Raw genomic sequence first — 26787 nt, 5'->3', positions numbered from 1 at the left:
AAAATGGAGAAGGGAGGAGAATGTGCATATGGCTTATGGCTTAAGAAACAACTGAGGAGGATGGAAAACTTGGAGAATGTGATGGGGATGAAAGTAAAGGGTAGAGAGGGGGTGAAGCACAAATAAAGATAAAACGATGACAACTTATGATGCTACCAGTATTCCAAAGGATAGCCAGAGAAATTGCATCTTCTAGAGGGAGCCAGATTTCCATAAATACAAGAATATAGAGGAAGCATGAAAGGAAAATATTTAAGATGAGTTATAATTTATACTTTATAGAACAAATATTCCAGAAATTGAAGTGAAAGGTGTAGGAGATTATGAGGGAAGGGAAGAGTTAAAAGGGAGAACAATATGAGAGTGGACAGTGAAAGATGCAGAATATGGAATGAATGAAACCAGGGGTTCATAATCCCTAGAATGGGGTAGAGATTTATTAATAATTGCTAATTAGGTAGGTGCTATTGTGATGCTCATTTTATATGGGAGGTAACTGAGGCTGAAAGGTTCAGTGATTTGATCAGGATCCCATACCAACATAGTATTTGAGTGAGGCTTCAAACCCACATTTTCCACCTTTGAAGTCAATTATGCTATGCACTGTCCACTTAACTGCTTTTATTGATGTGAAGGCAGTGGAAGATCTGATGTAATTTTTCACTGGATATACTATGAGCCACTTGAATTAAAAGAGAGGAACAAGGAGTTTAAGAAACAGGACACATGCCTGGCACAAAGGAATAATATAATAGACTTCAATTATCTAGCTATTTACTGGAGCTCTCTCTCTGCACGTGTCAAAAGAAGAACAGCTAATAACTTCTTGATTTGCTTTTGTGACAATTTCAGTCTTCCAATGGCAAAAAAACTAATCAACCAACCAAAAAAGTCAAACAACAAAACCAAAACAAAACAAACACCTTTCTACCCCTCCCTCTTCCCCCACATACCCACACAACAAAATAAGGACAATTTCTATTCTGGATCTGACAGGCAAGAATAGGTAGCTGGTGTAGAAATGATGTGAACAAACTCTGGAGGGAAATGTAGTTTGTAACTGGGAAGAGGAAATATAGATGTAGTCTGACCTTCATTTTAGATATTGAAGAAACAGATTTCAAAGCCTTCAGAGGAAAACAGATATAATTTCATGAACTAAACTATTTCCAGAATGGGAGATGGTCAAAAAAAGAAATTGGAAAGACAATTCTTATGAAAATGAAAAGTGAAATTTATTTGGAGTTACAGAAAAACCACAAATTAATTTACATTGTTAAAAAGAAATATACAGAAGATAGAAGCAAAGCTAGTAACAAAGAGAATGTGAATATGGAATATACTCATGTAGAGGAGCTTCCTCCATCACCTTGTAATAAGAATGTTGTTCAGTCATTTCTGACTCTTTGTGACTGCAGTTGGGGCTTTTTTGATAATGATACTGAATGGTTTTCTATTTCCTTCTCTAGCTCATTTTAGAGATGAGGAAACTAACAAAGTTAAAGGTCTTCCTGATCTAGGTCCAGAATTTTAACCACTGTACCACCTAGCTGCCTAAAGAGATTCTCTAAAGCAAAGTATCTGCACAACTCAGTCTCACATATCTAATTCATGCACAAGTTAAGTCATCATCTATCATACATCATGACATTATAGGTTCTCTTGGAAAATGAATGGACAATAGTAAGAACAATGGCATTTTGGAGTATATAATTTTTGTTTAGTTTTACTTTGGTTTCCAGAAAAAGCTCTCTCCCCACCACATTAGAGAAATGACTTTATGTATGGAGTATGAAGATGTGAATATGTATTTACCTAGGTGAGTTTGAGACTGAATCTCAAAGTCCCTGGTTAAGCATTCGGTTTTGTAATTCTTTCCTTCAATCCAAGTCATTAAATAGCAACTCAGGAAAAATCATCCATGATGATGTAGGCAGGGATAGGAAATCTTTATTTTCTGTCAAGGGCCATTGGATATTTATAACATTATTTGTGGGCCACACAAAATAATCAACTTAAAAATTCAAGCAGGTTCTTATTCCTACCTTTCTATTCGTCATCTGCAGTTGTCTTGGCAGGGCAAGACCAAATGATTTCAGCCTTATATGGCTTGCAGACCAGATGTTCCTGATATGGAGCAATCCATGATACTGAATGTAAGATACAGAAGAATGCCAGAAAGAGGAAGCTAATATTATTACATCAACTGTATAGTTTTCTTAGATAAATCCTGACTCATATTTACTTTTGCATTTGATAAGTGGATAAAGGATTATGCCAATGCATGTGCCTACTGACAGTTTAAAATTTTTTTTTTTTTAAAAATAAATAACAGATGAGGCAGGTAGATGGTGCAAATAGAGTATCAGCCCTGAAGTCAGGAGAATCTGAGTTCAAATCTGGTCTTAGACACTTAACACTTCCCAGCTGTATGATTCTGGGCAAGTCACTTAACACCAATTGCCTGAGCAAAAAATAAACAAGAGAAATTCTAATACCTTCTAAAGTAAAAAAAAAAAAAAAAAAAAAAAAAAGCCAGCAGGGATCTGAATAAGCATGAATTGATTATAGTGTTTTTTAATGAAAATGCTTTATAAAAACATTTCACATTAATCTTATAAATCATCCACAAATCAGCAGATTTCACATATTTTCGCCACTTCTGTTCATTGATTCCTTTAACTCAATAATGATTACTATCTTCAAAATAGTTTTTAAAAATTTTAACGGTGTTTTCCTCTAAAGGTTACTGAAAATCATATATACATTTCCTTGTTATACTCTCAGAAAAAGACATAAGGATACTTAAAAAGAGTTAACTTGAGAAGAATTAACTGAAAGGTTGCTTGGTGTGTTGTGGAACAGTCATTTCCTAGAAGTTGGGAGACTTAGGGTCTAAAGTCTTTGCTTTGCTCTTTTGCGATTGCTTGACTAAAGGTAATTTGTTTACCTTGTTCAATATTTTATAAGTTGCAGAGTGCCTATGCATGAGCTATCAACACCATCATCATCAAAAGTAGATAGAACCAGATAATCTCTGAGATTCTTTCTAATCTCTCTAGATTCTAGGAATGTTCAAATGAAAATTTGGATTTTTTTCTCATCATGCAGGATTAGTTGGTTGTGATGTAGACATAAAGTTTAGCATTTGTGTTTAGAAATTAAAGGACATGAAAAGTTCAGCACAATTAAAAGCAATTTTCCACTGAAATATTTATCCCCAAATCTGGAATGGAGAATAAACTCAATTCCACAGGACTGTGCTATTTTAAACATAATTATACATAGATACTTTTACATGTCAAACTACTATATAAATATAGATTATGCATGGTGTGTGTCAATCTAACATTTCAATTTTAAGAGTAAAGTAAAATTGATCACTTTTATTATAATATTTATGCCTAAGATGAAGTTGCATATTGTATTCCTCAACTTGGGAAATGTTTTAATTGACATTATGAGACCAATTAATTTAGAGATCATTTCTGTACATTTCTGTACAATCTTCTATTATACCTATTTCAAAATTTTGTGCATGATATACATTCAATAATCACTGTGTCCTAACATTCTGTGATCCTGTCCAAAATAAGTTTATTTCTTTAAACAAAATTGCCTTAAATAAAAATTCCTGAAACTTAAAATGCTCTACTTGTTCTTAATTATCTAGAGTGTAATGTGTTCATTGTCAGCTTCCTTGTCACATGAACAAAATGGGAATGTACCACAACATGGCTGAAGCCATGGTTTCCACATGATATTGTTCATTGAGAATTGCTGGGAAACAGGATGAAGTGTTTTTTGATGCTTCCTTATTGCTTCTCTTAGTCTTTCAATCACCGTGTGATAGAAGGGCTCAGTATCAGGTGAAAGAGGGCTGGTCTCAGAGGGATCATTTGAGAGATCAAATAGCAAAGGTGGGTCATGGTAAGTTACATGTTCCCCAGAACATGGGCAAACTCCTCTCCCATAGCAAGCTCCAGCTCCTTCTGGTTGAAAATTTGGAGTTACATAATGGACCTTCCAAACTTTGTTACCTAATAAGAAAGAAAAACATTATACAGATGAGAAAGAAATCTCCTATTGTTACCTTCTGTGTTACAAAGTAAATTTTGTCCTTATAATGGAAAAAAAGTATCATTATTAACAAAGAATTTTTTAACTTACTGATAAGCTATTGTATGCTTATCAAAATCACCTAATAAACTATGTGAACATAATTTTTGAACAGTTTCTATCTTTTGATTCATCATATTTTGAAATCTTTGATTACTTAAAGTTATCTTAGTTCTTCCCTTTCCAAAAAAAGTATATTAAAATCCAAATTGTAAAGTGCTTCTAATTGCTACTTATTTCCTATTACTTTCCCTATATTTTAGGTTTCAACACAATTAGTGATGGTGTTTTGCTATAGCCTCTTAGTCTAAAAGAGTCAGATTTCTTTTTCTCCTATAATATAAAGGTGTAGGAATCTATATCTACATCTCTCTCTCTCTCTCTTTCTCTCTCTCTCTATCTATATTAAGTTCTTACCATGTACCAGGCACAATGCTAACTACTTTGAAATACCTCATTTAATAAATTCGTTGATAAAAATGAAACTTCCAAAAGTAAATAAGATAACATTTTTTCTTAGTCCCCTTTGCTTATCTTTCCATTCATCTAGTCTTTAAAACACCATGTATATTTCACAGGATCATAAAATTTTAGTTGTATTAAAGGTTAAATTTGAATGTTGACTTGAATTTCTATTTAGGTGATCTAACTATTACATGGTAGTTATTTTTGTGTTTTGGAAACTTTTGATTTTTTTTCTAGTTAAAAGGCTTCTCAGATGCCTCCCCATTTTCTGTTTATCTTTTATTTTTAAAGTAAGCTCTCCATTTCCATTAAACATTTGTTCTGTAACTCCATCCTAGCACTATCTTAAATACTAAATCTTATCTTAAGATACAAGTTCTTTGCTCTAAAAAAACAAAAAGAAAACTAACCAACTTGTATTCAGAAAGTATTTAAAACTTTAAAATTGATATAAAATGGTTTTTATCCATTATAATCAACATCACGAGCTAATCTATATTGTTGTTGTTGTTATTGTTTGTCTTTCATTCTCGAAAGGGACCATGACATCAGGGAGGTGATGCAAATGAATTGGATTTGGGTGAGGGAAGGCTGTGCAAAGTCACTGGCCTACTTTCCCCTTTAGAGTCATCTGGGTCCAGTGGCCAGATATAGAGCAGAAGGACTGAAGATGGCCTGGATGAAATGGGAGACTTTGTCCTTTTTAAGCTAAGATTTTCAACAGGTCTCAATTTGACTGAGGCAGTACCCATTCTGTGATTAAGTAGCAATTGAGGCAAAGAATCTTCTTTTTCAACTAGTCTCTCTCCCCTATCCCCCATCTAAATAAATAAATAAATGACTGGATGAAGAATCTGGGAAGGGAAGACCCTAGGGATTGCTGGCCAAAGCAGAAATGATTGCTATTTACATTCAATCTGAGTCAAACAGGACTCAAACAATCTCTCCCATTTCACCCAGTCCTCATGTTCTATATCTTGCCACTAGACCTAGATGGCTCTGGAAGGAAAAGTGAAGCAGATGATTTTGCACAGCTCCTTCCCCACCCATCTTAAATCCAATTCATTTACATATCATGGCATCACCTCTCTGATTTCATGATCTTCGAAAATGAAAGACAAACAACAACAGTAAAGCTGGCCTGGCATTGGTCAGTTGGAAGACTCTTTTCTTTCTTTCTTCCTCCCTCCCTCCTTGCTTTCCTTCCTTCTTTCCTCTTTACTTCCTTCTGTCCACATAGTAATGATATGTTTCATATCATTACTTACAGATGCTCTTAAAAATTTTTCTTTTCTTTTGCACTTGTGAATCCTTCACCTTGAGGTTCAGTGCCTAGATTTTTCTCTTAAGGACCCCATCTTAAACTAAACTTAAACTAAAATAAATCTCATTCTAATTGGTCACCAGTAGGTCCCAGGCCAAGCCCCATTTGGTCAGTGTATATGAAGGAGTTGCCAAATGAGCCTTATTCCCCATGTATTCAATATATATTAAATAAATATATCTTATTTAAAATAATAAATACTAAAATAGTAAAATAAAAGAAATAGCATTTACAAATTTATCTATGTATTCAATTACATTACTATATTCTAAAGCAAATAAATGAGATACAATTGTATTGAATGATTAACAAGAGGGAATAAGCATTTAGATTTATGTCTAGTCCAAATGAGTAAATCCATTTTATGCTGTTCTTTTTTTTTTATTTATTTAAGAAAATAGGGATAATTATATGAAGTTTAAATCCTGGGAATAAACTACATTTTTAGATGAATTTTGTTAATTAATTAAGGTATCATAGAACTATTATCTTTTTTTTTTTTTTTTTTGCTGAGGCAACTGGGATTAAGTGACTTGCCTAGGGTCACACAGCTAGGAAGTGTTAAGTGTTTGAGGCCAGATTTGAACTCAGATCATCCTGACTTCAGGGCCGGTGCTCTATTCTTTGTGCCACCTAGCTACCCTGACTATATCTTTTTAGAATTAGCTATTTTATATTGGTTTTATCATTGAACATATGTTAATATCAAGTAATGATATGCTAATAATGTTCATATAGTTCTTTGTTAAGCTAAAACCAATGCTGTATTTTGTAATATCCAGGCTAGTTTTCTGGAAGATCTCTGGATGATCTTAGCAGGAGAATTACCACAAGGATGGTCAGGGAGAGAATCTGGAGTCTGGAGTCTGAATTTGAGATCAAGCTTGAGCACACACTCACACTTACTCAAGTCTGCTTATTTCAAGTCCTCTCATCCCTTAAAGACCTTAGTACAATTACATCACTATAGCACACTAAGCATGTGCCAACTGTAAAACCATTACATCACTATATCACACTAAGTACTAAGTATTTGTGAACTACAGAACCATTATCTCATCAATCACACTGAATAAACACCCTGTTGTAAATATCTTTGCTTCAAGTATACTTTTCTCAGAGTTCCCCAATATCTGCAGCCCTCTACAGTATTTTATATTTTTATAGACTCTTAAGGATTTTCAGATATACTCTCTGTAGCACAATGTAGAAAGAAAATGATAACAGATTATTTTTGTTCTATTTGTTATCCATTAAGTTGACTAATTAAGTTCAAAGTTCATATCATAAAAAAATGGAAGAATGGTTTGGATAGTAGGAATTGAATATTTTTATATTTTCTGGCACAAAGTAGGTGCTTTATTAATACATGCATATCGATCACTGAACACAGAGAACTGAATCATGAAGACAAAAGCTAATTAGATATTGAGAGATCGGGTAAGTTGATTATTGAGGAAATTATACTCTTATCTTTACCTTGGCTTAGGCCAAACCAATAGAACACTGTTATTAGAGACTTAATTATTAAAAGTTATTATGAGAAGGGTTAAATATTCTTGAGTGGCAGCCTAATGCTGTATATGGAAAAGTGACCTCAGAGTCAGGGAGGCCTAGGTTTAAGTCCTAGCCACACAAATTGACTGTTTACCTCTGGGCAAGTTATTTTATCTGTCAATGCTCCATGCACTATGACTTGAAGAACTGTGTTAGTATGAAGTGGTTTGCATTGGTAGAGAGAATTTCCTCTCTGGAAGATGCCCTACCCTAGTGATCTTCAAACATTTTAGTTTCAGGAATCCTTTATATATTTAAATATGATTGAAGACAACAAAGACCTTTTATTTGTAGGAGATACACATAACACACATAGGTTTCATACACACACATTTTGTGTGTGTGTGTCTCTGTGTGTGTGTGTGTGTGTGTGTGTGTGTGTGTGTGTGTGTGTAGAGAGAAAAAAGTTCAGTTTCTAATATGCTAACAGATTAGAAATTCTTTAATATATTACAATCTTCTGTATGCTACCTCAGGCTGCCACTTAAAGAATAGTTAAACTTCTCATAATAATCTTTAATGATTCAGCCTCCAATAACAACATTGTTAATCTAAACCAGAATAAAGATAAGGAATTATAATTACCTTAAAAAGTCAGTTTACATAATCGCTCAATAACTATTAAGTTTTTACTTTCATGACTCAGAAAGACTCAATTTCCTGAGTTTAAAGCTGGTCTCAGAAACCTAAAAGCTATGTCACTTGCCCCTGTTAGACTCAGTTTCCCCATCTATAAAATGAGCTGGAGAAAACTGTGTACTACTCCAGTAACTTTGCGAAGAAAATCCCAAACCGGGTCATGGAGAATCAGACACCACTGAAATGACCAACAACATGCACACACATACATATACATCCTCACACACACACAAAAAAGTTTTCATTGTCTTTAATCATTTTTAAGAGTGTAAAGGGATCCTGAAACCAAAATGTTTGAGAACCACTGGGGTAGGATATCTCCCAGAGAGGAAACTCCTTCTATCAAGGCAAAAAAATTCATATTTATGCAGTATTCATGTATGCATACATGTATATGTGTATGTATGTATATATACAACATATTAGAAATTAAAACATATTATTATGAAAAAATTTTTATTTTGTGGATACCCTAGATGGATCCTAGTAGTCTCTGGACAATATTTTGAAAACTGCTGGATTATATGAAATCAGCTTTCCTGTATGTCCCCTAGCCTCAAAATTCTTTAATTAAAATTTTTCAAGGTAAATGAAATGAGTATTTCATAAGATATAATATTTATCTATCAAAGTATAAGGATGAAGTTTCTATTCCTCTTATGAAAGCACATCAACTAATGAGAGTCTAACCAATTTTATGTTGAATGAAATAATAAAGAAATGAATTTGTTTGTATTGCTGTGATAAAAATTTCATACTCACTGTCCTTTTGGTGCCATCGTGCTGCATGTAAGTGAATCCCGCAATAGTGAAATAAGAAATGGTGTTCTGAGTGCTTAACAGTTCCTTGCAACAAAGGTATCAGGTTGTGGCCATCAATCACCCTAGTAAGATAAAGAGTAAGAAAGCCAATCAATACCTCCTCTAGAGTGCTACTTCAATATCTGCTGTTTTAACTCAGGACAAAACTCAAAAAGTCCTGAACTGTCAAATTTGACCTCAGTTGTTTGACACAGTTATTTAAAATCCCACTGCAGCTGAATATGTCCATTTAAATATCCTTTCAATCTATAATATTCCTTTTCATCTTTTTACTGTGAAGCATTGACAAATATAAAAGAGTTGGAGAAGTAAATTTAGTAAAAATCAAAGTTGTATATACATATATGTTTATTTATAAATAAGAATTTTTTAAAATTACATTTCCTGAAAGATTCTTATTTAAATTATGTGGTTTATGCAGAATTCAAAAAACAAAGGATTTTTCTTCATTTTTAAATTGGCTTTGGTTCTCTTTATAAACTGTGTGTGTATATATATATAAACATGTATAGATATAGATATGTACATCTTGCTTGTTATTTGATAAATATGTTCCCTGATTATATTGGATGAAGGAAAAGCAATGTTTTTAGCAAATTGTAACTTTTATTATGAGGTCTTCTTAATTTTACAAATGTATTGTAGACCTAGTCTGTGCAATATTTGATTTTAGTTATTTATTACTTATAAAGACGAAATAAATATAATTGTCATTGTTCTTCAACTAGCCTTTATGTTTTATCTGAATTCCTTTATGTTAAAAAAAAAAGTCTAAAGAATAAAGAATACTGTGCAGGAAAAAAACCAACTAAACACATTTGCAATGATTTATGACAAAATATTGCATTTGAAATAATTTTATAGAAGAACATTTTCAAAGATATAGAAACCTTAGAGACATAAATAAATACCTTCCCACTAGTGCTAAGTGATGACAAGTAAACTTTATCAGTGTCTTCCTAAATAAATGGTCTGTCAAAAATGTCATTTAATTTAATGCTACAGACTATAGGCTATTATTATTCTAATATTGTTGTAATTCTTAAAAGCAAATGACTACAAATCATGTTAAATACATGGAATAAAAGAAAAAAATAAACCAAGAAACTTATTTCTGTACCTGTCATGAGGCATTTCACCTCCTCCTAGATGAACAACAGTTGGGTAGATATCCATCAGACTTGTAGGCTCATCAATTGCTTGACCTGCTGGTAATACCCCAGGCCATCGAAATATTCCTGGCACACGAATTCCACCTTCCCAGCCTCCCATGCCTTTACCTCCTACAATTTGAATGACAGAGTAAAGAGTTATCAGAACACATACCAAATACCAAAATACTAAATCAAAGATACTGATATGAGAATCTATTATAATATAAGTTGAACTGAAATGACACCTTTACAATGATCACCTATATTTTATTGTTTTGAATATAGCATGAGGAAGAAGCATTTGGTCATCATTTTTAATACTCTAAGTTTTTCTTCAATGTTGTTATCAAGATACTTAAATTGTCAGCATTATGTTATCAGTTTTAATGGTACCCAAACTAGAATAAAACAGACAAGCAAACAAACAAACAAAAATTTTGGCTTTGGGACAGCTCCATATTATTTCTTTGAATGTCAGATTTACTTTTCAAGTTGTTTAGCCAAGAGCAATTTTCAAATCAGTCTTAATTCTCTCGATTATATTCCCATTGATGAGAATAATCATGGGAAACAGACCATAAACAAGTTCCATTATAGGAGAATACTAATCAAAAAATTATCCAAAATTACAAAGTAATTAGTAGAGGAATCAGGATTACCACTAAATTCTCTTGTCTGGTTAAATGTCCCTTCATAATTTACCAGACATTACCAAACTGAGTCTATTTTTTCCCCTACATTTTTGATCTTTGAACAAATGACTCTTTGATACCTTTGTATATTCCATTTGATCCACCAAGCTGAACATGTCCTTCTCTAGCCTCCAAATGCCCTCCATGGTCTGAAGTGAAGTAAATGAATGTTGTATTTTTCAAGCCTTCTTTTTCAATAGCATCAAGAATTTTACCTGTGATAAAGAAATAAAAATTTATGTGAAAAAGCAAAATTGACAACCACATGATAGAAACAAGTAAGTCTTAATATGGGGCAGCTGGGTAGTACAGTGGAAAGTACCAGGTCTGGAATCCAGAAGTCAAAAAGATCTGAACTCAAATCTGACCTCAGACATTTATTAGCTGTGTGACCCTGGGCAAGTCATTTAATACTGTTTTATTCACTTTTCTCATATGTAAAATATAATAAGGAGAACATAGTAAGCTATTCCATATCTTTGCCAAGAAAACCTCAAATGGAATCATGAAGCATCTTAAATAACCGAACAACACAGCTCTATTTTCCATCATTCTTTGGTAATAAGGAGGTGTAATGAATCACATTAACCCTAGTGAGCTGACCTGCTTATTATGATTATCATTAAATGAATCTTTAAAACTTCTACCAATTATTAAATATCTTATTGCTGACACTTAACTTTGCAAACATGAAACTAGATACAGTCAAAATAATAAAACTTTTAAACCAATATATAAGCAATACAGTTTTTTTTTTTTAAATATTGTATATTGGGGTTGTAAGAGTGAGAATGGAGCAAAGATATGGAATAAAACCAACATATTTTCCAAACTCTCCAAACTCCAAAAGCTTTTAAAAAAACATACCAAAGCAGTCTAAATAAGAAAGCTAATAAAATTTCATAGTGAGTCATTATGCAAGTCCAGGGCAATTAAGGAATACAGAGTGATCTGGGGAGAAAATTGGGTAGGGACCAGCCTCAGTGGTGGGCTGGACACATGATCTGAAAAAGATTATAGGAGACCCCTACACTAGCAATGGGAATAGGATCAGGTGCTATATCTGGTAGATTTATTGCCCATTACCAAGTCCCTACTCACAATTTTGGGGCAGAAAGGAGTTGTTGTAAACCCTAGGGCCCTAACTGTCAAATTCCAGAGCTCAAATCAGCACACTTTCCCTCAAATATACCATTTTGGAAGTGTGGAAAATTTAGAAGTCCCTCTGAACTAGCTGAGAAAATAGCAAGGTGAAAAAACCAGGCATGTAAGAAAGTGATTCTTCCTCACCACAAGTGAGCAGAATCCAACTCTAACAAAGTTGAAAGTCAAGAAATAGGCTGGAAAAACGAACAAAAAACCAAAAGAATTTAACCATAAACTTTTTTTTAATACTATGGTGACAGGGAAGCTCAAAATATACATTCAGAAAAAAAACAATGATTTGACAGCATCTATGAGCAAAGTCACATAGAAAATACAGATGGAATACAAACCAAACCCCAAAAAAATAGCTAGAAGAGAAAAAGAAACACATAAAAAGAAAAGCAAAAAAAAATTAAAAATCAAATGAATGATAGAAAAAATGGGAAAAGAAATGAGAGCTAAGCAATAAAATTGTGAAAAGAGAATTAACAGTTTATTAAAAGATGTTAAAAATACTGAAGAAAATAATATCTTAAAATTCAGAACTGGCCAAATAGTAAAAGAGAAATTTCACAGAAAAAAAAATAAATCTATAAAAACTAGAACTGGTCAAGTGAAAACTAATGACTTCATAAAACTACACGAAATCAAGAATAAATAAAATATAGAAAAAGACTGATAAAAAACAGAAGAAAATGTGAAATATCTCATAATAAAAGCAATTGATCTAGAACATCGATTATGAAGCTATATACCTGATGCAAATATTTCTTTAAAACTCTCAGAAATCATATTTCAAAAATGATAAAGGAAAATTCCCCATCTATCTTAGAACCACAAAGCAAAATACAGATTGAAATAATCAATTAATCATCTATTGATAACATCCTAAAAATGAAAATTTCCGGGAATGTAATTTCCAAAATTCACAGCTCCCTTGTAAAGGAGAAAAAACACTGCAAGTAGCAAGAAAGAAATCATCCAAATGCTGTGAAGTCAGTCAGGATTGCATGAGATATAGGACCTACCAATAATGAAGCAAAGGGGTTAGAATATGATATTCTGGAAGGCAAAGTAGTTACTAGTTGTAACAAATTACAATTAAAAAAACCTATCCTCCAAAACTGAATATAATTGTATAGGGGAAAAATAGATATTTGATGAAATAGAGGACTTTTAAATATTCCTGATGAAAAGACCAGAGCAGAATAGAAAAGCTGACAATCAATCAAAAGGCTCAAGAGAAACTAAAAGCTAAATCTGAAATGAAAAGTTTAACAAGATTAAACTTTTTATGTGCCCAAATGGAAAGATGATACATGTGATTCCTAAGAATTTTATCATCTTTAGGGCTGGCAGAAAAAAATCTATTTGGACAGAGGACATAGATATAGTTTATTATATTGGTATAATCTCAGAAAAAGCATGGAAGAATGAGAAAGAAGAAAGCACTAGAAAAAAGTGGGAGGAAGAGAAAGAATAGAAAAATAATCTCACCAAAAAAGAAACCCAAAGGGAAGTTTTTTTTTTTAATAGTGGTGGTGAAAATGAGGGGGCAAGGAGAATTGAAATGTTGAACATCAATTTAATCTGAAGTGAACTCTATCTTTTAAAAAAAATGAACACACTTCTAATGTACTCTCTAAGGGGAAAAAAAAAAACAGGATTAGATGGAATTAAAGTGAATTCTACCAAAAATTCTACCAAATCCCAATACTGGAAAAAAATTGGAAAAGAAATCCTACTAAATTCCTTCTATGATACATCATGGTTTTGATATCCAAACCAGAAAGAGCAAAAACAGAAGAAAAAAAAAAAACAGTAGACCAATTTCTTTAATATTTACACAAAACATATAAATAAAATACTAGCAAGGAGATTATAACAACATATCACAAAAAATCATACATTATAACCATACTATATAATAGGAAAGGAGAGTAGGTCCAATATTAAGAAAACTATAAGCATAATTGTTCATATTTGTAACAAAAATAACAAGATGTTATGTCAAAAAACTTTTTGATAAAATATAATATCCATTCCTATTGAAAACACTAGACAGCATATAAATTTGAGCTTTTCTTTATATGATAAGTAGTACTTAGTAAAGCTAAGAGTAAGCATTATTTGTGATAAGAATCAACTAGAAATTGGGTGAACAGGGGTGAAATAAAAATGTCCATTATGACCATTAGTATTAATATTGTGCTAGACAAGAAAACAAATTAAAGGAATAAACATTGCCACTGAGGAAACAAAACTATCACTTTTGTAGATAGTATGATGACACACTTAGAGAATCCTAGAGACTCAACTAAAAAAAAAGTAGTTAAAACAATTAACAATTTTAACAATGTGGCAGGATGTGAAATACACCCACACAAATCATTACCATTTCTATATATTGCCAACAAAACATAAAATAATAAACGCAGACTAAAATATTTGGGAGTCTGCATGCCAAGACACACAGGAGCTATATGATCAAGATTATAAAACAGTTTCTATGCAAATAAAGACAGATTTAAAGAATTGAAGAAATATTCCATTGTATGTGAGGTGGCCAAGCCAATATTCATTCAGCAAAATATCAAGATAATATAATTCTATCAAAGAATTACTTCATAGAGCTAGAAAAAAATTATAACAAAATTCATTTGGTAGTAGTAAATATCAAGAATATCAAGGAAATCGATTTAAAAAATGGGAAGGAAGGGATCTAACAGTACTGCATTTCAACTATATTAAGCAATTATCACTAAAAAACAATTTGGTATCAACTTAGAAATAGAATGATTGATCAAAACAATAAATAAGGAACACAATTTATAGAAGCAAATGAGCACAGTAACTTTGGGTTTTTGATAAACCCAAACACCCTTTTATTGGTGCAAGATCTCACTATTTTACAAAACTGTTGGGAAAACTGGAAAATGATCTGACAGAAACTAGACTTGGATCACCTTACACCAAGATAAATTTTAAATGGATGTATGATTTAGACATAAAAAAAATTGATATCATAAACAAATTTGGGAAGCATGGAAAAATTATCTACACCTATAGATAGGGGAAGAATTCATGACCAAATAAGAAACAAAAAGATCACACTAAATTAAAAATTTTTAGCACACAAAAAAACAACAATGCAGACAAATCAGAAGGAAAGTAGTAAAGTGGAATTGGGGATGACGACTTTGTCAAGTTTCTTTGCTAAATGTTTCATTTCTCAAATATATAGAAAACTGAACCAAATTTATAAAAACTAAGAGTCATTACCCAATTCATAGTCAAAGTGATGAAGTCTAGATATGGGGTACCTAAATGAAATTAGGCTTTAATTGATAGGTTCGGGGTACAGGGAGTCAAATAGAGCTCCCCTGCAACTTCTTTGGATTCTGTGCAAGGATACAGAGTTAAATGAGATCTAGTAATGGTGCAAGAGTCCCCTGTAAAGGAATTCACAAGCCCAAAAAGCTAGATTGAGAAAAGAGGTTTATTATAGGGTTTGGAAGTAAGGTTAAAATATAGTTAAGGAAATAGGTGAAAGTAGAGATAAGAGGACACTGGAAACAGGATTCCAGCGGACAGAGATCCCTGGCATGCCAGGCATAAGGCTGGCATGTTTAGAACCTCTACAAAGAGAGGATTTTATTTTGGCTCTTTTATAAAGAGAGATTTAGCTAAAGGGGCCTGTGGGTGGAGTCCCAAGTTGTCTCCTTTTGGCTTTCAGTGGGGGCTAGAGTTTGCTTGGTGGGGGTTGGGAAACCTGAGCAGATCATTAAAATAGGGGTTGGGGCAGCCCAAGTTGGCTCAGATCTGGGTGGGGGCTGGGACAGGCCTGGATCTTCTATTGAAATTCAAAGGTGTGCTTTTGACCAGGATTTGTGACTCAAAGGTCCTAGCTTCCTGGATTGACAATGCATCAGCTAGGAGGGGTTGGGAATCAGAAAGAAAGGAATAATTTTTTTTTTCCCCCTGAGGTAATTGGGGTTAAGTGACTTGCCCAGGGTCACACAGCTAGACAGTGTCTGAGACCACATTTGAATTCGGGTCCTCCTGACTTCAGGGCAGGTGCTCTATCCACTGCGCCACCTAGCTGCCTCAATAAATCTTTTCTTAAAGGGATCTCAACTTGCATCAAAAGGATATGAACAAGCAGTTTTCAAAAGAGAAAAGCAAAATTATCAATGATAACAGGAAATAATATTCCAAATCACTAATTATTAGAGAAGTGCAAATTAAAACAATTCTGAAGTACTATAACACATTTGTCTAATTAATTAAAATGACAGAGATAGAAAATGACAAATGCAGAAAGGGATGTAGAAAAACAGGTACTTAATCCACTATTGATAGACTGTAAACTTGTCTCACTAGTGTGAAGAATAATTTGAAACTAAGAACAAAGGCTTAGAAAACTGCATATCTTTTGAATCAGCAATACTGCTAGATCTGTAACAAAAAGAGATTGAGGAAAAAGGAAAAGGATCTATATGTACAAAAACATTTATAGCAGATTTTTGTGGTGGCAAAGAACTGGAAATTGAAGGAATGCCTATCAATTGGGGAATGGTTGAACAAATTGTGGTATGTAACTGTGAAAAAGTACTAATTGTGTTATAAAAGTGATGAGGAGAGTGATTTCAGAAAAAACATGGGAAAATTTATATGAATTAATACAAAATGATATGAGAATTGGGAGATCATTATGCGTAGTATCAGCAATGATGTAATGATGATGAACTGGCTACTTTGATCGATGCAATAATCCAAGATAATCCGAAAGGACCCATGATGAAAAAAATATTATACCTCTAGAGAGAGAAGTGATGAATTCTGAATGCATAAAAAAAGATAGTTCCCCCCCTTTTTTTTCTTTTTCTAATAAGCAAATATATTTTGCATGATGAAATCATGTATAATTAATATGACCTTGCTTGTCTTCTAAGGGGGTCGAAGAGAATTTAGAACTCAAAATTTAAATAGAAAAAAATAGTAAAAATAATTTAAAAAAAGAAAACCATACAAAAGTGGCATTTGAGGCCTTCTGTGAATCTCTGGGAGTCATAAAAGAATCAATGATGCTGAACAGGAATCATATGAAAAATGAAACTAAAGACTGCTCTGAAAACCTTTTTTCCTTTCTCTAGTATTGGTTCTTAGATATTTTATTCCTGCCTTTAGGAAAATGATGGTTCTCTAGTATACTCCTTTTGCTGATAATTATAACCATAAGAAATTGTAACATGTTCAGGAATTTTAGAAAGCATTAAAAGACATAATATTTGACCTTTAATGCCTCTTTTTACAATGTCTTTCTGTATCATAAAAGAATTTTTGAGCTTATTTTAAAAGAAATAGTAGAGATATTTATCTTTCTTTGGGGGTCCAAGAGCTTGGTTACTGACTGTCAGGAAAATCAGAGAGAGCTTTGACTAGTCTAGGCTATATTGTTAGATGTTGGTATAAAGAAGGAAATGTAATCTAGTGGAGCAGTTACCTCCTATGTAAAGTTCAATCTTGCTTCTGACAGAAACTGGCTGGGTGATCACAGACAGATATTTTTTTCCCTTTCAGTACATAGTCAAATGTTAAAGACTATTAAGCTGAACAACAGTTATTGATCTGAACTGGCAGAGAGCACTTTCTCACTCAGAATTCTAAAGCACCAGTGAAATCAGGGTCCATAATTCACCTATATGGAATAAATCACCAGAATACATATACAATTAAAATAATGAAGATTTTTTTTTTGGTCACAGTATGCAGGTATACATCCCAGTGGATAAAAGGAAGTTGACTTATGCCTAAATAGATTAATATTCATCATTCATATATACTTCACTTTTATTAGTGGTTTTCAATAATTAACCTGATCTCTGGACATATTTTTATCAATGAAGCGTCATAGTGAAACAATAAATAAATAAACTGAAATGTGTAGTTTGGAATTAGTTTCATTTTTATATAATGGATACTAGTTTTATACCTAAGAAGCTGGTGTGAAATAAACTTGTGCAAAGTGACTACAAGCAGAGCAGCTGAAGAGATATTCAAAGAGTTCAGAGAAAAAAAATAAAACACATTTTTAAACAATGTGGTATAATCACAGACAGTTGCATAAACTAACACAAGATATAACAGGCCAGTCTGGTAGTAGTTAAAAGGAAAGGAAAGATATCAATAATTCTTAAGATAAGGAATTCATACTATTAAAAATTATATGAAAAACTCTAAATCATTTATGCTACATGTCCTCAAAGTCTTAATACATTTTATTTTTAACAACTTTTAACTGAAAAAAGATGTTTTGAGATGTTATATGAGAGAAATGCAATCCAAAATAGCTCTGTGGTTTCATCTCATATCCAGGAAATTTACATAAAAGAAAAAAGATAGAAATAATCAGCATTGGAGGGGTTTAAGAAAAAATAACAAGCAAACTATTCTTGAAATGAGTTAATTAAATAAATCAATAAATCAATAAATTAATTTTTATTCTTGAAATCAATTTGAAATCAAGCTAAGGGACTGAGTGAAATATCTATAACTTTTGATCCAGAGATCCCATTACTAAGCTTATACCTCAAAAAAGATCTAAGCAAGGTTCTTCTCCACCAAAATATTTGTAATAACATTTTTAATAGTAGCAGAGATCTAGAAACAAAGTAGATGCCCATTGATTAGGTAGGGTTAAACAAATTATGGTGGTGGTTATTGTTTGTCCTTCACTCTCAAAGAGGACCATGACATCAGGGAGGTGATGTCATGACATGCAAACTGGATTTAAATGAGGGAGGGCTGTGCCAGGTCACTATCTCATATCCCTCTCCAGAGCCATCTGGCTCCAGTGACAAGATAATCGATCCTGATCGATTTCATCCAGGGCACTGGAAATGGCCCTGGATGAAATGTCTTTTTAAGCCAAAGCTTTCACCAGGTCTCAATTTGACTGAGGCAGAACCTACTCAGTGATTAAGGTGAGGCAGCAATCTAGGCAAAGAAACTACTCTTTCACATAATACAAAAAAAATCTAAATAAATAAATGAATGAATGAATCTGGGAAGAGAAGACCCTCAGGGTTTCTGGCCAAAGCAGAAAGAACTGCTATTTACATTCAGTCTGAGTCAATCAGGACACAAACAAGACCAAACAGGGCTTGGCCTAGGACTTATTGGTGGCCAGTTAGAATCAGATTGTTTTTGATTTAAGGCCTAGTCCTTAAGAAAGAAATCTTACCAGTAAAACCCAAGATATCTTGGGAGGGTTCAGAGATAAAAAAAAAAAAAGAAGAGAAAAAAAAATCTTTTAAGAGCATCTGTAAAGGGATGGTTAAACAAATTATGGTACAGTTGTGTGATAGAACATTCTAGTACTATAAGAAATAGTGAAAAATTCAGAGAAGTACAGTGTGCCATAGATGAACCAAAACAAAAGAAAATAAGCAAAAATAGAAACACACACACACACACACACACACACACACACACGTGTAGTTATATTTATATACACATAAATATAATATGGTATCATATTTATATAATTATATAATATATGTAATATACATAACATTATATTAAGCAGAATAAAAATTATCATAAATAAAAAGATATATATATATATACATATATAGTTTTTTATTTTTGCTTATATCATATATGTAATTCTGATTTATTTAATATATACATATGCCATATTATATACTTCGGCATACATATGTAGCTATTTTAATTACAAAACTAAACATCTAAAGAAAAACAAAATGGTTTGTTATATAAATGTAACGACAAAGGACTTTCCAAATCCTGGAAAGAGATGAGAAAATGTATCTTACTCCCTTTGTACAGCTTGGAGTGGAATGTTGAACTTTCTCATTGTTTGGTGAAATGTTGGTTAATTTTTCTGAATTGCTTTTCCCTCTTATGGGGAATTGTTATTATTGTTGTTACTAGGGATAGCTCTCTGGTTAAGGGAAAGTATAATGATTTACTATGAAGTTATGACAACAAAAGATATCAATATTTTAAAAAATTACACATCATAATCTCTGCTTTGTCTTAAGAGAACAGAGATTATTACTTGTATCTCCATGAAATATATTTTTAAAGGTATAAAACTAATCATGGCTTTCACTTACCCACCATCCAGTCCATCTCTTCTACATTGTCTCCATATAAACCATGTTTGCTTTTCCCAAAAAATTGTTTTGTGGTAACAAGGGGAATATGGACATGAAGCAAAGAAACAAAGAGGAGGAATGGCCTATGCTTGTTTCTAAAAGAAACAATATTGATAAATTTTAGAAAGATATGACAAGAAATTTATATAGTACATTCTTTCTGTCAATTGAAACTAACATGAAAAAGTTGCATTGGTTTCCATGTTCATTGATATTTTTGTTATGGATTTCTTTGATGAAATTATCATATAACCTTAAAAAAAAAAAAAAAAACTTCACAAGACTAATGTATGAGATTCAAGAATCCAAGAAATTCTTGAACATACTTTAAGAAAATAAAAGTTAGATTACCTGGCAATAAATGAAATTGCTTCCTTTAGCATGAGAGTTGCTGTTCTCTCTAAAACCATTGGTTGTTCGGTAATTTCATAGTTTCTCATTAAGATACAGTTCCAGTATCTTATAAATCCAAAACTGGAGTACCAGGAAATGAAAAACAGAAAACTAAGAGTAATCAAACACATCAGTATTTTCCAGGGCACTGAGATTAAGCCAGAAAGTTTACCAATGGTAAGTGTTAGCATCCCAAGGACTATTACCTGGGTGTAAACCCAAAGTTTAGCTCTAAAGGCAGCATCTACTTCTGGAGGTTTGTTTATTTGACAATCATTTATAAGTGTGAAAGGCATGCCATAAAAATAATCAAATCCATGGCTTAATGGATGGTGGCAATGATCATTTCGGAATTCACAGTTTACTCCTTGGTGCCATTTTCCTGGAAACAAAAGGAAAAGAAAATAAATTATCTTAAAATTATGTTTTGTAGTGTTAACTAGTCTTTCAAAGTATCTCTGAGATCAAAATTCCATAGCTTATTTAAAGATGAAAATACAATATAAAAGGTAATTTTATAGTATACATAATTAATAGTAGAGTTTTATCAAGCTTAAATATGTCAATGATATTTGATATGAAGGGATCATACTATCCTAAGGAAACAAAATTGAAATTTTAAAATTTATTCAATAAAAGTGGTAACAAAAATTTCTTCTTGAATATGTTCAAGTAATAATTTGCTCTTGTTCTTAAACTTTTTTCTCCTCTATATCTAACCAATCTCTTCAGTTTCTTTCTGAACTCTCTTTTGAGGACTCTGCAACCAAAAAGATAGGAAATGTTTTGATGAAAATGATCAAAATGTATAGTTAGGAAGAATAATGATAACTGAAGAACAAAATTTCTCAGCTTAAAATTATAATTAAACAAAATAATCAAAAATAGATGTTGCAAAATTATAAAGAATATGCTTGGCCTCAAAGAAATATGAGAAGACACCTTTTCCCTCACATATTTAGAGAGACAGGGATATAAGGCAATAGAAATAGTACACAGAAGCTATAGTGTCAGTTTATATATATATAATACATATATATCCACACATTAGTTTTGTTGAAGTATTTGATTTCTTATTTCTTTTTTGATTTTTAATTTTTTTTGCAGAATCTTTATTTTTATTTATTTATTTAGGTCATACATGTACATTCACCTTTTTTTTTTTTTTTTTAAACATATTTCCATATTGGTTATGTTGGGAGAAAAAAATCAGAACAAAGGGGAAAAAATGTGAGGAAAAAAAGACAGAAAAAAGGTGAAAATAATATATTTTGATCCACATTCAGCCTTCATAGTTCTCTGTCTGAATGCGGATGGCGTTTTCCAACCAAAGTCTATTGGAATGCCTTAGAGCACAGAATTGCTGAGAACCAAATTTATCATAGTGGATCATCACAAAATCTTGTTTTTCGATATTGTATGAGAACATATTTTGATGGAAGTGGATTTCTTTGACAAAGAGACCTGAGTTTCAATTGATAAATGACAGACAGAAGCAGCTACACCCAAAGAAAGAACACTGGGAAACGAATGTGAACTATCTGAATTTTTGTTTTTCTTCCCGGGTTATTTATACCTTCTGAATCCAATTCTCCCTGTGCAACAAGAGAACTGTTCGGTTCTGCAAACATATATTGAATCTAGGATATACTGCAACATAATCAACATATATAGGACTGCTTGCCATCTAGGGGAGGGGGTAGAAGGAGGGAGGGGAAAAATCGGAACAGAAATGAGTGCAAGGGATAATGTTGTAAAAAAAAATTACCCTGGCATGGATTCTGTCAATATAAAGTAATTATTAAATAAAAATTTAAAAAATAAAAAAATTTAAAAAATTTTTAAAAATCTTGTTTTTGCTGTTTATAATGTATTCCTGGTTCTGCTTGCTTTACTCAGATCAGTTCACATAAATCTTTCCAATCTTTTTTTTTCTAAAATCAACCCATAAATCATTTTTTATAGCTTAATAGTACTCCATTATCTTCATATGCCATTCCCCAATTAATGGAATTCACTCATTTTTCAATTCTTTGCCCCTACAAAAAGAGCTGTTACAAATATTTTTGCACATGGAGTCTTTTTCCCTTTTTTATGCTTTCTATGGGATATAGACCCAGTAGTGACACTGCTGTTTTATAGTTATTTGGGCATTGTTCTAAATGTTCTTCAGAATGCTTGGATCAATACACAACTCTTCTAACAATATATTAGTTTCCCAGTTTTCCTATATCCCCTCCAACATTTATCATCATCGTTTCCTGTCATTTTAGTTAATCTCATAGATGTGGGGTAGTATCTCAGAGTTATTTTAATTTGCATTCCTCTACTCAATAGTGATTGAGTATTTTTTCATATGACTATAAATGGCTTTAATTTCCTCATCTGAAAATTATCTGTTCATATCCTTTGACCATTTATCAATTGGGGAATGACTTTTATTCCCATAAATTTGACACAGTTCTTTATATATTTAAGAAATGAGATCTTTGTCAGAAACACTGGTTGTAAATATTCTTTTGCAGCTTTCTGCTTCCCTTCTAATCTTGGCTGCATTGATTTTGTATGTGCAAAAACTCTTCAATTTGATATAATCAAAATTATCTATTTTGCATTTCATAGGGTTCTCTTCCTTTTTAAAAAACGTGTTTTCTCCTCCTTGCTTAGTCAAAAATTCTTCCCTTTTCCAATGATCTGATAGGTAAACTATCCCTTACTCTCCTAATTTGCTTTTAGTATTACCCTTTACACCTAAATCATATACCCATTTTGATTTTCCTTGGTATGAGGTGGGAGAGGCTGATCTATGCCAAGTTTCTGACATATTGTATTCCCAGCAATTTTTGTTAATTAATGAGTTCTTATTCCCCAAACTGGTGTCTTTGATTTTATCAAGCAGTAGATTACTAATGTCATTGATTCTTGTGTCTTGTGTACCTGATCTTCTGATCTACTACTCTATTTTTTAGCCAGTATCAGATAGTTTTGATGACTGGTGCTTTTTAATAGAGTTTTAGGTCTTGTACTTCTGGGCCACTGACCTTTGCATTTTTTTCCATTAATTCCTTTGATATTCTTAATCTTTTCTTTTTCCAAATGAATTCTGCTATTTTTTTCTAATTCTATAAAGTATTTTTTGACAGTTTAATTGGTATGACATTGAATAAGTAAACTAATTTACATAGAATTATTATTTTTATTATATTAGCTTGGCTTATCTATGAGCAATTTTTTAGCGATGACCAATTATTTAGAACTGACTTTATTTGTGTAAAGTGTTTTGTAATTGTGTTCATATAGTTCCTGAGTTTGTTTTAACAGGTAGATATCCATATATTTTATTTTGTTTGCAGTTATTTTAAATGGAATTTCTCTTTCTATCTCTTGCTGCTAGGCTTTTTTTTTTCTTTCTTTAAAGAAAAATTCTCCCTTACAAAGGATGGGGGAGGAGAAAGAATAAAGGAAAAAATCTAGAAAATTAAAAAATAAAATATATATTTTAATAATTGTGGTTAAATAAAGAATCAGTCAATGTTGCTTGGTGGTTTAATCTTTTAATTTCTCTCCTTTCATAGACTTACAAATAAAAGACCTATTAATTACCTGGATATTAGAATATACAAAGTGAACAATGATTTTTAAAATGGTAGGAACAATAAATAAATAAATAAAGACCTTATTTAGTCTTAGAATCCCAAATTGAAGATAATGGGGAACTCAGAAATACTTTTGTGGTTGATAAGATATGAGACATTACAGCTTTAATTCTACAGGGAAAAGAACTTAATTTTTTTGACAATACCTTAAAAAAATAAGATACGATAAAGTGCCATGAAATAAATATTTGTTTTAGTAAATTGAAATATGTTCAACAGAATAAGACAATTCTAGCCTTGTAATTTCTGAAATCAGGAGGGTAAAAGTGTAACTTCTAAAAATTCTTTAAATTTGTAAGTGTAAACTATATTAGAACTTGGCCAGTGAGAGAAGTTAATTTCATGGACAGAACAAAGAAAGTAATCATTGCTGTAGGAATTTAGATCAAAAAGACTGATTCTCCTGAAAATATAGCATAGTTATGAATTATCTAACAGAACTCAGAACCACCTTTGAGTTTATAGGGGATAATAATTATTTTTTGTTTGTTCTTAGAAATAAATGAAGTTCTCTAATAATCAAAAGCAATTTAGTGATTTGGATAAAACATTCTTACATGTACCTATAAGACCTGTTGCATATCCTTGCTGCTGTAGTATTTTTGCGAAAGTTGTTTCATTTGCAGGAAGTCCTCCTGAACCTGCATTCCATTGAAGTGCCCGATATCCATTAGTGGCATCCATTCCTATTATATATTAAAGAGAGAATGATTTTCCTCCTTTTTTTTCCCCCTTAGTTATTTTAAATTCTGAATAAAAAAAATAAAGTAAGGGTATTATAAACCCCCTAGTATTAGAAATTGCAGTGATACTATAATTTGCAAAATTGAAAAGTAGTTTAAGCTTTTTTTATCTTTACTTTGAACCTGTGGTTTCAAAGTCTAATCAAAATGTAGGCCATTAAATATAATATGAGAACATCTGCAGACTGCATCTTTACTTAGAAAACCATATATTAACATTATCTTTTCTTTCTCTTTCCTTTCTTCTTTCCTTTCTCTCTTCTTCCCTCCCTTTTCCTTTCTCTCTCTCTTTCTTCCACATTGTAGCACTCCTACAATTTATTTGATGTTCTTGGAGCAATGGTCTCAATTAAAAAAAAAATTCCCTCCCTGTTACTAAAAATTTATCCTACATCTTAAACATAAATATATGAAGGGATAGGAAGTGGGCCTGTGATTCAATTAGTTTAGGGAACTCCTGGTGGTTAAGAAATATTCATTTCTTGACTCAGGTCAGCAAATTCTCTGCAAACTATAGTTTTAGAAAGTCATCTAGGAGCACCTAGAGTTGTACTTCCTCAGGGACCCAAATCCAGCAAATATCAGTGGTGACATCTAAATCCAAGCCTGTCTTTCTGGATTCAATGCCATTTCATCTCTTCACTGTACCATGCCAACTCTCATGTGCATATTTATTATAAAACTTAAACAAAAATAATAAAGGATTAATAAATGGAAGGTAAAAATGATTTAACATTTGCAACAATAGGCAATCACTAGACTTCATTGAGTAGGGAAATGGCATGGCCAGACATAAGTTTTTGGAGAAAAAAATTTTTTTCAGACATATGTAGAGACTAGAGAGGGTAAGAGGGAAATCAGATGAAAAGGCTAATTAGAAGTTTTTTCAATAGCCTAGATAAAAGATTATCAAAATATGAATTATATTGGTGACATGTGATTAGAGAGAAAGGGATAGACTCAGGCAGTTAGATGACACCATAGATAAATTAAGAAAACCTGAGGTCACATCTGACTTTACATATATACTAGCTATGTAACCTCAGGTAAGGAGCTTAACTTTTGTTTGCCTCAATTTCATCATCTGTAAAACAGGAATAATAACCCTATATCTCAGCATCAAATGAGATCATTATAAAACACTTAGCATAATGCCTGGCAGATAGTAAGTCCTATATAAATATTACTTATTATTTTGGAATCAAAAATGGCAAGATTTAGCAGTTAACTAGACAATAATGAAAATGATAAATGAGAATGAAAAGTCAAGATAACATTGAAATTGTAAACTAGAAGAAGGCAGGAACCCCCCTTTTTTTTTTGAGGGGGGGAACAATTTAATGAGATCCATCTATGCCTGAACATCATGAAGAGATTTCATTCTCTTTCATGTAAAAGAAAAGGGGATTTGTCTCTTAGTTTACTGGCTTTAGTACAGAACCTACCCTCATTTGCCAAAGCCATCACATGAGCTAGGGCAGTGTCATATTCAAATATAAATGGAATTATATAGTTGTATATTAACTTAGAAAACTACAAATGAACATTGCCTATGTTGTATTTTTATTTGTTTTATTAAACATTTCCCAATCATATTTTAATTTGGTTCAGGCTTTCACTTGAAAGTTTGGCTACCATTTGTAGACAGTGAATATAATTCCTCTGCTCTGGATGACATAGGTATTTTGGGAAAGGACATAGAATTTTCCTAATAGTACATTCATAGATATTGCTGTGGCTAAAAGTAGAGTTATAGCTTTCCTAAGATTAGCTCAGATAGAGGGTTGGAAAGGAGTGAAAGATAGGTTGAGTTATGTTCAAAGATAGCCTTGTAATTGACTATCACTATGTGTGTGTGTGTGTGTGTGTGTGTGTGTGTGTGTGGGTGTGT

General features: G+C 32.1%; 1 protein-coding gene across 1 annotated transcript in view; it reads right to left on the bottom strand.

The window, feature by feature from the left end:
- Window positions 1-1210: 1210 nt before the first annotated feature.
- Window positions 1211-26787, bottom strand: part of LOC127553671 (arylsulfatase D-like) — a 33601-nt gene continuing 8024 nt past the window's right edge. Inside the window, exons 4-10 of the mRNA XM_051984575.1 lie at window positions 24717-24839; window positions 20456-20879; window positions 20063-20199; window positions 10853-10987; window positions 10047-10209; window positions 8867-8988; window positions 1211-4040 (exon numbers count right to left, since the gene is read on the bottom strand). Coding sequence (XP_051840535.1) covers window positions 3670-4040; window positions 8867-8988; window positions 10047-10209; window positions 10853-10987; window positions 20063-20199; window positions 20456-20879; window positions 24717-24839 — 1475 coding nt within the window. The 3' untranslated portion in view covers window positions 1211-3669. The remainder of the gene's footprint in view (window positions 4041-8866; window positions 8989-10046; window positions 10210-10852; window positions 10988-20062; window positions 20200-20455; window positions 20880-24716; window positions 24840-26787) is intronic.

The sequence above is a fragment of the Antechinus flavipes genome, chromosome 3, assembly GCF_016432865.1.
Source record: "Antechinus flavipes isolate AdamAnt ecotype Samford, QLD, Australia chromosome 3, AdamAnt_v2, whole genome shotgun sequence".
In the NCBI taxonomy this organism is placed as follows: Eukaryota; Metazoa; Chordata; class Mammalia; order Dasyuromorphia; family Dasyuridae; genus Antechinus; species Antechinus flavipes.
Note: the sequence above shows the minus strand (reverse complement) of the source record. Positions and strands in the feature narration are given on the sequence as shown.